Source organism: Salmo trutta, chromosome 16 (assembly GCF_901001165.1).
Source record: "Salmo trutta chromosome 16, fSalTru1.1, whole genome shotgun sequence".
NCBI lineage: Eukaryota > Metazoa > Chordata > Actinopteri > Salmoniformes > Salmonidae > Salmo > Salmo trutta.
The window spans coordinates 33736980-33751661 of record NC_042972.1 but is presented as its reverse complement, the minus strand read 5'-3'; the positions used below and the strand labels follow the sequence as shown (position 1 = coordinate 33751661).

The 14682-nt window shown below is 44.0% G+C and overlaps 1 protein-coding gene across 6 annotated transcripts; it reads left to right on the top strand.

Annotated features, from left to right (window-relative positions):
• Window positions 1-1095: 1095 nt before the first annotated feature.
• On the top strand, window positions 1096-13232 carry LOC115150617 (ubiquitin carboxyl-terminal hydrolase 49). Of its 6 annotated transcripts, none has more exons than XM_029694087.1 (10): window positions 1096-1445; window positions 2771-2915; window positions 3051-3189; window positions 3408-3597; window positions 8137-8249; window positions 8431-9900; window positions 10257-10467; window positions 10836-10944; window positions 11242-11447; window positions 11713-13232. In XM_029694087.1, exons 6-10 carry the CDS (start codon window positions 8500-8502, stop codon window positions 11814-11816), a joined length of 2031 nt encoding a protein of 676 aa, XP_029549947.1. In that variant the 5' UTR covers window positions 1096-1445; window positions 2771-2915; window positions 3051-3189; window positions 3408-3597; window positions 8137-8249; window positions 8431-8499; the 3' UTR covers window positions 11817-13232. The 6 variants fall into 6 exon arrangements, with proteins under 6 accessions (XP_029549947.1, XP_029549948.1, XP_029549946.1 ...); XM_029694088.1 differs by having other exon boundaries at window positions 3051-3293; XM_029694086.1 differs by having other exon boundaries at window positions 3051-3597.
• The last annotated feature ends 1450 nt before the right edge of the window (window positions 13233-14682 follow it).

Below are 14682 nucleotides of genomic sequence, written 5' to 3'. Positions count from 1 at the left end.
CACCTGCTCACTCAGCTCCTTTAACTGATCCCACTTTGCCCTTCCAAACACCCACTGACACCTCCTCCTCCCTCTGGCCTACTGTGCATACTATGGGGTAATGATCACTTCCTACTGTCGACTCCTCCCATACCTCCCACTCACAGATTTCTGCCATCACACTAGATACCAGAGTGAGGTCCAAGGCAGACTCTTTCCCTGTGGCTTCGTCAATCCTGGTCCCTCAGCCATTTTCAGGCACACCAGATCATTCATTTCTATCAGATTTTCCATCACTTGGCCATTTCTATCCATCCGTTTCCACCCCAGAGCATGTTGTGGCATCTCTTCATTCATTCAAAGACTCAATCATGGACACTCTTACTGCCAGTTGTGGCTGCTTCGCGTGATGTATTATTGTCTCTACCTTCTTACCCTTTGTGCTGTTGTCGGTGCCCAATAATGTTTGTTTTGTGCTGCTACAATGTTGTTGCTGCCATGCTATGTTGTCGTTTTAGGTCTCTCTTTATGTGGTGTTGTCTCTCTTCTCTTGTGTTTTGTCATATTTTTATTTTATTTTTAATCCCAGCCTCCCGCAGGAGGCCATTTGTCTTCTGGTAGTCCGTTATTGTAAATAAGAAGTTGTTATTAACGGACTTGCCTAGTTAAATAAAGATTAAATAAAACATAAGAATATTTAACTAGATGTATAAATGTGAAGTATTCGTTTGGCGTTTCCACTATCAAATATGGTAGTGAGAGGAAGCCCACTGGCGGGCAGTTGGAGAAGATGGAACGAGATGGATTTTGGCCGAGATTCTGCTAATTTTCTAATCAATTAAACATTTGATCTCAAAACAGTTTTCTGTTCCCAAAACTAAAATATGTTATGAACAGAGTGGACTACGTTTCGTTGACTTTACGCTTTGCAAAAGTTTGTACAAATCATGCTGTTTAGGAGTGCTATGGCGAATTTAGTTAATGCGCCACTCACAGGGTTGGTGTTCCCTAACGGAAATATGCAGATGCCAATAGGATATCGCTAGCGCGTGCTTGGCTATGCCCGCCTCCTTGCTTGTTCTGCCTGCCCACTATGACTCATTTGTTCCCATTGGAAACGACAAGTGGTCTATATTGGTTTAGTTATAAAAACAATATTTGCAGGAACTGTTGTGACTAGACACAGATTATCCATTATATTGACGATATACTAAAGTGACCGTTATAACGGATGGGGAAAAAATATCCATAAAAAAATGGAAGGCATCCTTGAGTCACGATCAGGCGGGACCATTGTTTGCCCCCTAGTGGCGAAGCGGTCTACAGCACTGCATCTCAGTGCAAGAGGCGTGACTCCAGTCCCTGGTTAGAATCTAGGATATATCACATCAGGCCGTGAATGGGAGTCCCATAGGGCGGCGCACAATTGGCCCAGCGTCGCACGGGTTTGGCCGCCGCCATTGCAAGTAATAATTTGTTTTTAACTTACTTGCCTAGTTAAATAAAATAAAATTAGCCAATGAGAGGGCAGGTACGCATGTGGAAGAACAGGCACAACTCCGATATAAGTTTTTTTTGTTTGTTACTGGGATGTCACGTCTCCTACAACCTAATAATTACAAAATGTATATTCGATCAAATAAGCCACACATAGCAAATAAGCCATTCATTTTGGGCTCAGTTATCCCCCTCGCTTTTCGGTCGTAGTTGTACTTCCTCTATTCGGAACCGGTGGGAACAGATTAATGGTTAGACGGGATCCAGCTTTTGTCAAATTAACGTTAGATTTGACTTTTCGTAGCAGGTTAAGAAAGTGTATACTGTAGGTTAGGAGAATTAACGTTGCAGGCTAGGATAAATAGGTTAAGCTTAGGAAAAGGGTTAGGGTTAGCTAAAATGCAACAACAAAAAATACCCAGGTACAGTGGGCAGAAAGCCTGTGCATTTTCAAAATAGGAAAATAACAAATGGCTTAAATCAATGGGGGTGACTTGGTGAGATCTATTGTTAGTTTTTGTTGCTTTCTTATAAAATTCAGGAAATATCAGTAGTTAGCTAGCTACAACTTCTCACACCTGGTCTCTTACATCATGGTCCAAGATCCCATGTGGATCAACCAGTGATGTATAAATGCAGGATTGCTGATGCTACGTTATATACTGGCCATTGAGAACACAGTTTCTAAACATACTGTACTGTCTTTGATGAGATCCTTTGAATCCACCAGTTGGCCATGTTGGCAGTCCTCCATAAGAATTCATTGAATTCTACAGTATTTAAATTAAATGCTTCCAGAACAAAATTACATGTATTTAAGTATTTTTTTTTGTTATAGTGGGGACAGTAATATTAGCAATCTCTAAAAAATGATACTTAAACATTTTAAATATATAGATTTTTTTTTCATGTTTAGCTCACATAATATAATGTAAAAGTAAGTATGCATGCATTAATGTGTCTGTAATAGAATCAACGTGGTAAAAACAAACGTAGACCTTAATAAATGCATTTCTATAGCTTCCTAAAATACTTTACAACGGTGGGGGAGTGCCAAAATGAAGGCACTGTGGCTTCAACACAAAGCCCCCAATGAGTCATCTAGTGTATATCTAAATCATCGGGATCAACATGCAACAATGCACAATTAAATTACCTGTCATCTGGTTGATTTTCTCCAAGCTTGCTCTCATCACCATTCAGATCTGACATTGTTCAATATCTGATTTTTAATGCTGAACAATATCTTAATGTTATTAATATTTATACTCTGTGTGCTGTATCCCTTGCTTAGTGTGTGGTCGGTGACTTTGGCTGAGGGAAAGAGTGTGCAACAGACAATATCTATTCTGCACAAGAAGTTGGAGCAGTTCGGTGCTGTGAAGCAGGAAGATTTACTGTGGACTGTGAGACTTACCATGCCATAGGAAATGCCAGGGGTAACTAAAGTTGTACTGCAAAGCTATGACATAAACTAAATGATCTGTCATGTAATTCATCAGACTACATCCTTCAACTACCCACAACAGCCACCTAATCTTTATTTTCTCTCTCTTTCTCTCTGTTTGTCACAGGCCAGCCCACCAAACTCCTGTATGTGATGCATAACTCAGAAACACCCCTGAGCTGCTTAGCCCTATTTGAAGGGGGTCCCTGTCTGACATGCTCATGATTAAGTTGAAGAGCCACTTCCAGAACACCAAGGGGCACAAGGTAGAGAGCCATGGCTCCCACCACCACTATTATGATTTCCTGATAAAGGTTGGCGCTGTAATCAAATCATATTTTAATCAGTGCCGAGGGGCATTTCAGTAGAGGTGAGTGATCTGTACAGCGAATGAACACAAAGGAGGGTAAAGGGGATGTTCGATCTGTCTCACATTTTCGAAACTGATGTCCATGATTAAATCTCTGTGTGTTTGTTTTGGTAGTGTACTGCAACTGTATGGTCCCTGGGGACTGCTGGAACCTGATGAAAGAGTTCATGCAAAGCTTCCTGGGCCCCAGCATCATGGAGCTGCCTTCTGTGTTTGCCACCATGCCTGAGGGCCTCTACGCGCCAGCGGACTGTGTTAACACCATGACCCAGTACCTGAAGATGTTCAGCAAAGTGTGCAAACAGTAGGTTCTCCCAGGGACCACACTTTGTCACATGCTTCATAGACAACAGGTGTAGACTAACAGTGAAATACTTACTTAGGGGTCCTTTTCTAACAATGCTGAGTTAAAGATAAGATTAAAATAAAAAAGATAACATAAATAGTGACACAGTGAATAACAAATAAAAATAACGAATAAAAAATAACATGGCTATACACTGAGTGTACAAAACATTACATAGCTACCTCAATTACCTTGTACCCCTGCACATCGACTCGGTACTGGTACTCCCTATATACAAGGTGCACCAGTACTGAGTCGATGTGGAGGGGTACAGAGGTACCTGTAGGGGTAAAGTACTAGCAGCAGCATATCTCACTGGTCATCCCCAAAGCCAACACCTCCTTTGGCCGCCTTTCCTTCCAGTTCTCTGCTGCCAGTGACTGGAACAAATTACAAAAATCGCTGAAGCTGGAGACTTATATTTCCCTCACTAACTTTAAACATCAGCCATCTGAGCAGCTAACCGATCGCTGCAGCTGTACATAGTCCATCTGTAAATAGCCCACCCAATCTACCTACCTCATCCCCATATTGTTTTTATTTACTTTTCTGCTCTTTTGCACATCATCTGCTCATCTATCACTCCAGTGTTAATTTGCTAAATTGTAATTACTTCGCTACTATGGCCTATTTATTGCCTTACCTCCTCACGCCATTTGCACACACTGTATATAGACTTTCTTTTTTTCTATTGTGTTTTTGACTGTTCGCTTGTTTATTCCATGCGTAACTCTGTGTTGTTGTTTGTGTCGCACTGCTTTGCTTTATCTTGGCCAAGTCGCAGTTGTAAATGAGAACTTGTTCTCAACTAGCTTACTTGGTTAAATAAAGGTGAAATACATTTTTTTTACAAATTAAAAATATGTGGTGAGTATGAAAGTGTGTGTGTGGTGTCAGTGTGTACATGTTATGTGTGGGGTAGTAGGTAACCTAGTGGTTAAGAGCGTTGGACCAGTAACCGAAAGGTCTCTGGTTTGAATCCCTGAGCCAACTAGGTGCACAATCTGTCAAAGTGGCCTTGAGCAAGGCACTTCATCCTAATTGCTCTTGTCTACTAAAGTGTGGGTAGAGTGTAGTGTGTGCATAGTCAGAGTTAGAGCAAAAAAAGGTCAGTCCGGGTAGCCATTTGATTAGCTATTTAGCAGTGTTGTTTAGAAGTCTTATGGCTTGAGGTAGAAGCTCTTCAGGGTCCTGTTGGTCTCAGACTTGGTGCATTGGTACCACTTTCCCTGCGGGAGAAGAGAGAACAGTCTGTGGCTGGAGTCTTTGACAATTTCTTGGGCCTTCCTCTGACACCGCCTGATATAGAGGTCCAGGGTGGCAGGGAGCTTGGCCCAAGTGATGTACGGGGCTGTAAGCACTACCCTCTGTAGCTCTTTGCGGTTGAATGCCAAGCAGTTGTCATACCAAGCGGTGATGCAGCCTGTCACCACTTGGGGGCGGCCTGTCAGGAAGTCCAGGATCCAGTTGAGAGGGAGGTGTTCAGTCCCAGGGGCCTTAGCTTAGTGACAAATACTTTATTAACTAAACCAAGATAGACCACAGCTTGTCGTCTCCAATGGGAACAAATTAGTCAGAGTAGGCAGAACAAGCAAGTAGGTGGGCAGAGCCAAGCACGCGGTAGCAATATCCTATTGGCGAGTTCTAGTATGCGTCTGCATATTTCCGTTAGGGAACACCTACTCTGTGAAGTGCGCATGTGCAATAACTCAATTCACCTTTGCACTCCTAAACAGCGCGATTTTTAAAAACTTTTGCAAAGAGTAAAGTCTACAAACCTTAGTCCACCCTGTTCATAACATATACTCGTTTTGGGAACAGAAAACTGTATTGAGATCAAATTTTTAATCGATGAGAAAATGTGCAGAATGTCGGCCAAAATCAATCTCGTTCATCTTCTCCCACTGCCTGCAGTGGGCTACCTCTCACTAACATAATTGGTAGTGAGTGGAAACGCCAACCCGGTGCTTCACATTTATACATACAGTGAAATATCAGTCTGTTGTTCTATCTGTGTTAGTGATGCGCTTTGAGGGCACTATGGTGTTGAACGCTGAGCTGTAGTCAATGAACAGCATTCTCATGCAAGTGTTCCATTTGTCCAAGTGGGGAAGGGCAGTGTGGAGTGCAATAGATTGCATCATCTGTGGATTTGTTGGGGTGGTATGCGAATTGGAGTGGGTCTGGGATGATGGTGTTGATGTGAGCCATGACCAGCTTTTCAAAGCATTAATGGCTAAAGCTGTTTGTGCTACAAGCGATAGTCATGTACAGGAAATTCTTCATGGCAGCAGGAAATGTATGTGCTGAGCGTTAGTACAGCAACTCAAACTGATCAAAGGCTTTCACAACCACTGCAAGGAATATCTCATGCTAAAAATTTGATCAAAACCGTATTGAAGTCTGACCTCTTGACAGAATAATGTTGTCCCAAATGCCTTGTGGATTGTCTTTATGAGTAATCGGTTTGAAGAACCTACTAACGTTGTATCTGGGGTGTATTCCTTAGATACTAACGTTGTATCTGGGGTGTATTCATTAGTCGAATTCCGTTGCAAAACGTTTGGTCTGCTATAAAACGTTTTGCAACGGAAACCGTTTACTCTAGCAACCCAACGGGAACAAACAGAACCAAACTGGGAGGGCCCTACATGGATTTGACTAATATATTCTCTCGTTTCCGTTTGGAGTGAACGGTTTCTGTTGCGAAACTTTTTCAACAGAATCGGTGTAATGAATGCACCCATGGGCTTTATGGTCCTACTTATAGTTGGTCATAAATTAAAAAAACACTAAATATTTTTGTTGTTGTTGTAAATGTCAAGTTGATTATGTTCCTCATTAACCATATACATATTTTGTGTATATTGTCGCTGGTCTTTTTCACCAACTACAGTCAGTCATGAATGGTTTATTTGGTGACTATTTCAGCTGTTATGAATGGGAAAAGCATACTATACTAATGAATTGAAATTAATCATTGATTGTGCTAATAAGAATTAATCAGTCTCCAGGTGAAAAGCCATATGCCTTGTAAAAACGGCATTGGGTTTAACAACTGAGCTCAAATAATGTGGACTACCGTGGGTTTACTGCTCACATCTTTTCACGACCAATTTAATGAATGCCACCTCTTGTACCAATGAAAGCTAAAGCTCAACGGAAGAGTGATCAGCTCAATCCAATCAGAATGAGTTGATTCCAGGACTGATATGGTTCGGTTGTCTCGAGGTTTGTGACAGCTTTCGCGTGCTGACGATGGCGGTAAATAGAAGCAATTTTTATTTTTTTTACTAATACATCAAACCGTTATTTTAATAGATCAACTAGCTACTGACATTGTCAACCTCAGAACTGTAGGGGTTCATAACGTTAGCTGGCTATATTGTATGTTTTTTGAGAATGTGTGACTTTATTCTAGGTTGACCTCCCGGTGTTTTGTTTGAAGATGTACTCAAAAGTTGATATCAGACACATTTATCTTTGTTTACATTGCGGCTCCGTGGATGCTAGCTATTAGCAGGCAAAACGTCAGTAATTTTTTTTCTTCTTTTTTCTAGTCGTTGTCAATCACATCAACCCGAAGTTGTTGAGTTTTCGCAAGAAAGTGGGTTTCAGACCAGTCTTTGTTCTGATAGCAAACCTAGCTAGTAATGCTAGCTAGCCACCAAGCTATTGATTATGTATTTGTCTTAAATTGAAGAAAGAACTCCAGCATAGGGACACAATTATGAGGTGAAGGACATTTTCTTTATTTGATGACAATGTGCCTATTATACCATTAGCCGAATGATTATCAAGAAATACAGTGAATAATGGGTAACTTAGCTAGCTAACGTTACCAACAAGTAGCTAACTAGCTATCTGTATTGCCAATAGTATTGGCGAGCAAGCTGGCTTTATAACCAAACAGGCAACAATAAGTTCGAGCTTGCTACTTCGCTAAATTAACAACAACACACTCTAACCCGCTTCGGCTGGATTGAGTAACTAACGTTGGTTACATTTTAATTGTGTTATAAGCCGAGTGGCCACGTTATGGCAAAACTGGTGCCATTTGGCAAGCCATGTACCAGGCGCTAGGTAGCATATAGCACCGTTTCATATCGAGTCCATTGATTGGTCGCCAACCCAACGCATGTTGGCCAGTGAGGCTAACTTGCAAACTTCAGAAAAAATGTTATATGCAGTTTGACCCCTTTGTTTGTAATCATGGATAAACCGATTGGTTATTTGTCAGGCTTGCTAACTAGTCAATAACGTGTTAACGGCTAAACTCAATTGCGTAACATAATTCTTTGTTTATAAGCAGTGTTACATTCTGCTAAGAAACTGAACAGCAGAATATAACACTGACTGTAAATGGCCACAGTTAGCAAGTTTATATGCTTTAAGTTGGTTAGAAACATTTGTTTTGCTACAAAATGTGCCTCTACCTGTAAATGTAAAGACCTAGCTATATAAGCACAATTTATTTTCCTCCTTTTGTATCCTCAGTTTATTCAGGATCTGGAATCGGACATGAGTGAAGCTGACTGAATGCACCTGGGAAGGGCCCTTTTCATATGTCGAAAGAACACTGACTTACATCAGCACACAGTGTTTTTACAGTAAGTAAAACAAGCCTACATGGTGAACAAGTTCATGTTCTTGGGCCTTAAAATCCTTTCTGCATGCTACACCATTTTAATTTCATACAGAGAACACATTTTTGCATTTGGCATATCTAAAATGAAGTGGTTGAATTCTGTCCCTGTAATGTACTGAAGTGTATCTGTTTCCCTCCTGCAGGATGAATTGCTGCTTGGCACAGGGGCTTGTGTCCTGACGCTGTGGGCAGGCACATGTGCATCTGGAGATATGGACCGCTGTAAACATGTGGGACGCCTTCGCCTGGGCCACGACCACTCCATCCTCAATCCACAGAAATGGCGCTGCGTGGACTGCTGCACCACCGAGTCTGTGTGGGCCTGCCTCAAGTGCTCCCACGTGGCCTGTGGCCGCTTCATGGAAGAGCACTCCCTCAAACACTTCCAGGAGTCACGCCACCCCCTGGCCATGGAGGTGCGGGAGCTGGACATCTTCTGCTTCGCCTGTGGGGACTATGTGCTCAATGACAACGCTGAGGGAGACCTCAAGCTCCTGCGTGGGGCACTGTCCACTGTGCGCAGCTCTGGCAGGCGCTCCCTGCGCTCCTCTGCAGGGGGGGACTGCACCCCCTGGGTGGGCGAGGGCGGGCCTCAACCAGCCATGCAAACAGCCCTATGGCACCGCAGGAAGGTGCTGCTGGGGAAGATGCTGCGCCACTGGAGGAGCCGGCAGCAGGAGGAGCAGAGCCAGCGGGAGGAGAAACTTGAGCAGGAGAAGGAGGAGATCCGGCGCCAGAAAAACGAGGTGAAGAGGAGACTCATGGGAGAGTTTGACAATTTGCAGCCGAGGAAGAGTGCCAGGCTGCTCACCCAGGCTCCTCGTTCAACCATCACACTTATCCCCCTGAAGTTCCGCGACCCTCCGGAGCGTCTGCCTCCACCCAAGAAGCCCTCCCTTCTATCCCTGAAACCCCCCAGCAACGGCAGGACTCGTAAACTCAGAGTGCGGAGGTACTACTCCCATAAGGCAACCCATCGGAGACTGGCCCCGGGGGTCACAGGGCTACGCAACCTTGGGAACACGTGCTACATGAACTCTATCTTACAGGTGCTGAGCCACCTGCAGAAATTCAGGGAGTGCTTCCTCACATTGGACATGTGTGAGACTGAGGAGCTGCTAGCCAAGTCCAACCAGGGTGTGGCGGGGGCTGTGGTTGGTGGTGGTAGTGTAGCCACACCAGGCTGCCCTCTGGGACGTGGCATGGGAAAGGCAGGCATAGGGGGTCTGCCCACGGGCAGCAAGCAGAGCCCGCCCCCCTGCCTAAATGCAGCAGAACTGGTACAGCCCAAGGAGCCGCGCTCCTCCACCCGCCAGCAGATGTCACTGTGCCATGAGCTGCACACTCTGTTCAGGGTCATGTGGTCGGGCCGCTGGTCGCTGGTGTCGCCCTTTGCCATGCTGCACTCTGTGTGGAACCTGATCCCAGCGTTCCGTGGCTACGACCAGCAGGACGCACAGGAGTTTCTGTGTGAGCTGCTGGACAAGGTACAGCAGGAGCTGGAATCAGAGGGCAGCAAGCGCAGGATCGTCATCCCCATCACCCAGAGGAAGCTCTCCAAGCAAGTGCTCAAGGTCCTCAACACCATCTTTCACGGGCAGCTACTCAGCCAGGTAAAGGTCTCTACTCATTGACATGGCAATTGTACACAACACATTAATTTAGGTTTGACCTTCAGAACCCTATCATGGTTAAAGGTAAATCACAAGGATGTTTAAGCTCTTTCTACTCTATAGCATTCCCACTTTAGACTAGGTTTTCTCCACCCTTATACTAGTTGATTGCTGGATTTCACTCCAGGTGAGCATTTTTTTAAAAGAGATACCTATTCCTTGTTACAGCCTTTTTTTATAAGTCTCAAGTCAAGCAGGACAATAGTTGCTGTCCAGCACCAGGGGTGTCGGCTGTCAGATTTGAACTAATAAGCCCTTGGTAAAGTGTTTGCTTGGTTATCCCTGCATCTGTCCAGGTGACGTGTCTGTCCTGTATGCACAAGTCGAACACGGTGGAGCCGTTCTGGGACCTGTCCCTGGAGTTCCCGGAGCGCTACCATAGCACGGAGAAGGGCTCGGCTGCGTCTCTGGCCTACCAGCGCAGCTGCTCCCTCACTGAAATGCTGGGCAAGTTCACTGAGACGGAGGCCCTGGAGGGCAGCATCTACGCCTGCAACCACTGCAACAGTTAGTACTGGGACAGAAACAAATGTCTGTTTGTGTAATAGACAAATCCTCCTGTACTGTGTTTTTCTATAGTTTTTATTCGGCTATTTGACATGAAATCAAAATCGAATAATTGTATTTGTCACATGCTTTCATAAACAACAGGTGTAGACTAATCATGGTTAAGGAATTAGGCATATTGTGTGTTTCTTTCAATTTGGGCTAGATTTTATTTGACAAACTAGTCAATTGGTGGATAATTAAAGTGAAACTGAGTTTGTGTTTTCGGGTAATCACAATATAGTTCTGCATTTTCTGGGTGATCCCATCCTATACCTCCGTCACACAAATGTTACACGTCTGTGATATGTATGTTTTATATTTGTCAGGGAAAAGACGGAAGACGTCCCACAAGCCCCTGGTTCTGTCAGAGGCATGTAAGCAGCTGCTGATCTACCGCCTACCTCAGGTTCTACGGCTGCACCTCAAACGCTTCAGGTTAGCCCCTGAACTTTAGTCCGTTCTGGTCATTCAGAGCGTTTATTACATCTGTAGAAGCCTTTCTTTTCACACACCCAGTTGGTCTACTGAATTTGAAGACTTTGTCTGCTTACACAGTCAAGATTTACACCCACCACTTTCTGTCGCGTGTCTCCTTGTTAGTTTCTTAAATGTATGTTGCATGTTAAAGTACCATCTTATCTTGTGGTTTAGTTGGTATGATAGATTTTTTTTCTGCAAAGGGATGTCTTGTAACAGGGACAACCGTAAGATAACCAATCCCTGTTGTGACAGATGGTCAGGCCGGAACCACCGGGAGAAGATTGGCGTCCATGTGGCTTTTGACCAGGTTTTGAACATAGAGCCCTACTGCTGCGTAGACTCTGGCCAGTCGATCAACAGAGAGGGCTACACCTACGACCTGTCTGCTGTAGTCATGCACCACGGGAAAGGCTTTGGCTCAGGGCACTACACCGCATACTGCTACAACACAGAGGGAGGTGAGTGGGACCAAGATACCAGAAACTGGCATCAAAGCTAACAACTCTGGCTTAGAATAGCCTAACTGGTACATTTTAGGTTGATTTTTTTGTCATGTTGTGGACATTTCAGATTTGGAAAACATTGAGTTTTGTATAGTAGAGTTGGTTCTCATAAACAGTTGGCTCCGAGTATAACCTGATACTGTGAGATTACATGAGTTTCTGTTGACTGTAGGTGGCACAGTTTGCCAAACTGTAACTAGCCCTGTGTGTGTGTTTCCAGGTTTCTGGGTCCACTGTAATGACTCTGAGATGAACGTGTGCAGCGTGGAGGAGGTGTGCAACACTCAGGCCTACATTCTGTTCTATACCCAGAGGTCTGCCTAGACCCATCTCCCTCCCACATTTACACCCTACACCAGGGTGTACTGTCTGCCTGGAGTCAACAACCAGGCCCATCTGCCAAGGCCTGGCCTGTGGGACCGAGACCTACATCTGGGTTTGTTTCCTAGAGGTCTGCTTGGTCATGTCACACTCCATCTACTAGCTGTAAACCAGGATGTAGCCTAGATGTGTGTCCAGGCTTGAAACAACTCAGCCCACATTCGTTGAGTCTGGTAGGCTAACAGCCATGTGAGAGCTACTGAACGTTGTACCACAAGGGAAGGCAATGTTGATCCTGGAATGTGGCAGTGTCAGCAATGTTTTTTGCTCTATCCAGCCTCAAGACCAGCTTTTGATAATGATGATGAATTGCATATATGGTTCGTTATATTTTTCACCTGGTGTCAAAGTGCTTTACATTGTATAGGAGGTAACTTGCCTCATCCTCCAATGTTTATTATCTCCCTCCTGGGGTGATGAACAGCAGCCATTTGGAGTGGAATCGGAATCCTCCTGTGGCTCAACTAATGGAGTTTGTCATTGTGGCTCAGGAGCGGAGATGATTGATTGCATCAGGTGCTTCAGAGCCTGGGTGGATTACGAGCCTGCAGATACTATCAGACACTCCAGAACCAATGTTGCCTAGCCTACCTCTGTTCTGTATTCTCAACCACAATGAGATGTCAGCCAAAAGCATTTGTCTCCAACCCAGTTGTCATCTGTATCTCACTATGACCTCTGGTTCATACACATTCTGCTGTGGATATCTCAGGCTTAAAGGCCTTGGTCTGGGCCAACGGAATGAACAGGGATAGATGGTGTAGATATTCCTGCGTGTACTCGGTCCCTACGTTGAATGGAGGTATGGGGTTGTGTGGCAGGCATCCACTTTGAAGATGGATGGAAACTATTGAGCCAACTGGCGTCATGCTGCACCTTTATGGAGGAGGGGCTTAGCTTATTGATCCCATGATCAATTGGCTTCTGATCTTTTAATGACTTCTGTATCCTGTGGCAGCTCTCTTTTCCTACCTTAATTGTAGAGTCTAGTTTGGGCTCTGGTTGGAGTCTGATGTATTGTATCTCTGTTCATGGATAGAAATAGATGGAAGAGTGAACAAAGGACTGAGAAATTGAAGAGTGTGTTGTTGGGATAGGAGGGGTACCCATTTCACGAGTGGATCACATGCAAGCAATATACGTGTGACGACATGAAATCAAGATAAAATCAGGAATTCTTCAGCTTTGTAATACAATGTATTTTTTTCTTCTACTCCGCTGTTTCTATTTGGGGTCTTTTAAAGTAACTGCCCAGTGAAAATCTAACTTAAAAGTTATACTGATCAAAAATAGAAACGCAACATGTAAAGTGTTGGTCCTATCTTTCATGAACTGAAATAAAAGATCCCAGAAATGTTCCATAAGCGCAAAATGTATATTTCTCTCAAATGTGGTGCCCAAATTTGTTTACATCCCTGCTAGTGAGCATTTCAACTGTGCCAAGATAATCCATTCACCTGATGTGTGGCATATCAAGAAGCTGATTAAACAGCATGGTTATTACACAGGTGCACCTTGTGCTGTGGTCAATGAAAGACCGCTCTAAAATGTGCAGTTTTGTCACACAACACAATGTGTTGTGTGATGTCTCAAGTTTTGAGGGAGTGTGCAATTGGCTTGCTGAGTGCAGGAATGTCCACCAGAGCTGTTGCCAGAGACTTGAATGTTCATTTCTCTACCGTAAACTGCCTCCGTCATTTTAGAGAATTTGGCAGTATGTCCAACAGGCCTGACAACTGCAGACCAAGTGTAACCATGCCAATTCAGGACCTCAACATCCGGCTTCTTCACCTGTGGGATCGTCTGAGACTAGCCACCCGGACAGCTGATGAAACCGAAGAATTTCTGCACAAACGTTCAGAAACCGTCTCAGGGAAGCTCATCTGCTGGCTCATCATCCTCACCAGGGTCTTGACCTGACTGCAGTTCGGCGTCGTAACTGACTTCAGTGGGCAAATGCTCACCTTCGATGGTCACTGGCACAATGGAGAAGTGCGCTCTTTTTTTAATTTTTATAAGTATCTGTGACCAACGGCAGCATATCTGTATTCCCAGTGGTGAAATACATAGATTAGGGCCTAATTTATGTTTCAATTGACTGATTTCCTTTATGAACTGTAACTCAGTAAAACCTTTGAAATTGTTGCATGTTGCTTTTTATTTTAGTATAATATTCTGTTAACTCATATCCAAATAATGTTGACCCATTCTATACTTGTATTTGTGGCCGAAGCATAAATTGAAGAAAAAAATACTTTAAAACCCCCACCTCAAACTTGTATCAGAGTTTCTAAACACAGAGGCTCAACATCACGAGACGTCCGGGAACGCTTGGGAAACAGACCAGACCAGGTCTGGGTTTGAGAAGCCAAATGAGAGTAGTGAAAAATTCTTCCATGTTTGCACAACCTAGATTCTATACCAATGTCTTAAGTAGTTGAACATGTTATTACCCCTACCTTCTGAAAGTGACAAACTGAGATGTTTTCATTTTTGTCAAAATACTTTATATCTAAGGAGTGCCTTTGATTTGACGGCCTGCAAATACGCAGTTCGGCGCGAGATGACCGTTAGACCCGATGACATGTTTCTACGCATGAGATTAGCTAGCCAACGTCGCCATGATATCGCCTAGAAGTGTGATCGGGAATTTCTATTGGGAAAGCCGTTTTTTGCATATCTTCATACTGTACTGTCTTAGCTTGTATCTCAAACAGACCGTTTAAACTTTTTTCTCATAGAACATGTCATCTCCCTGAGGAGGATGAGCTGGCCAATTAGCGGTCTACTTAATGACCGGTATACGCCC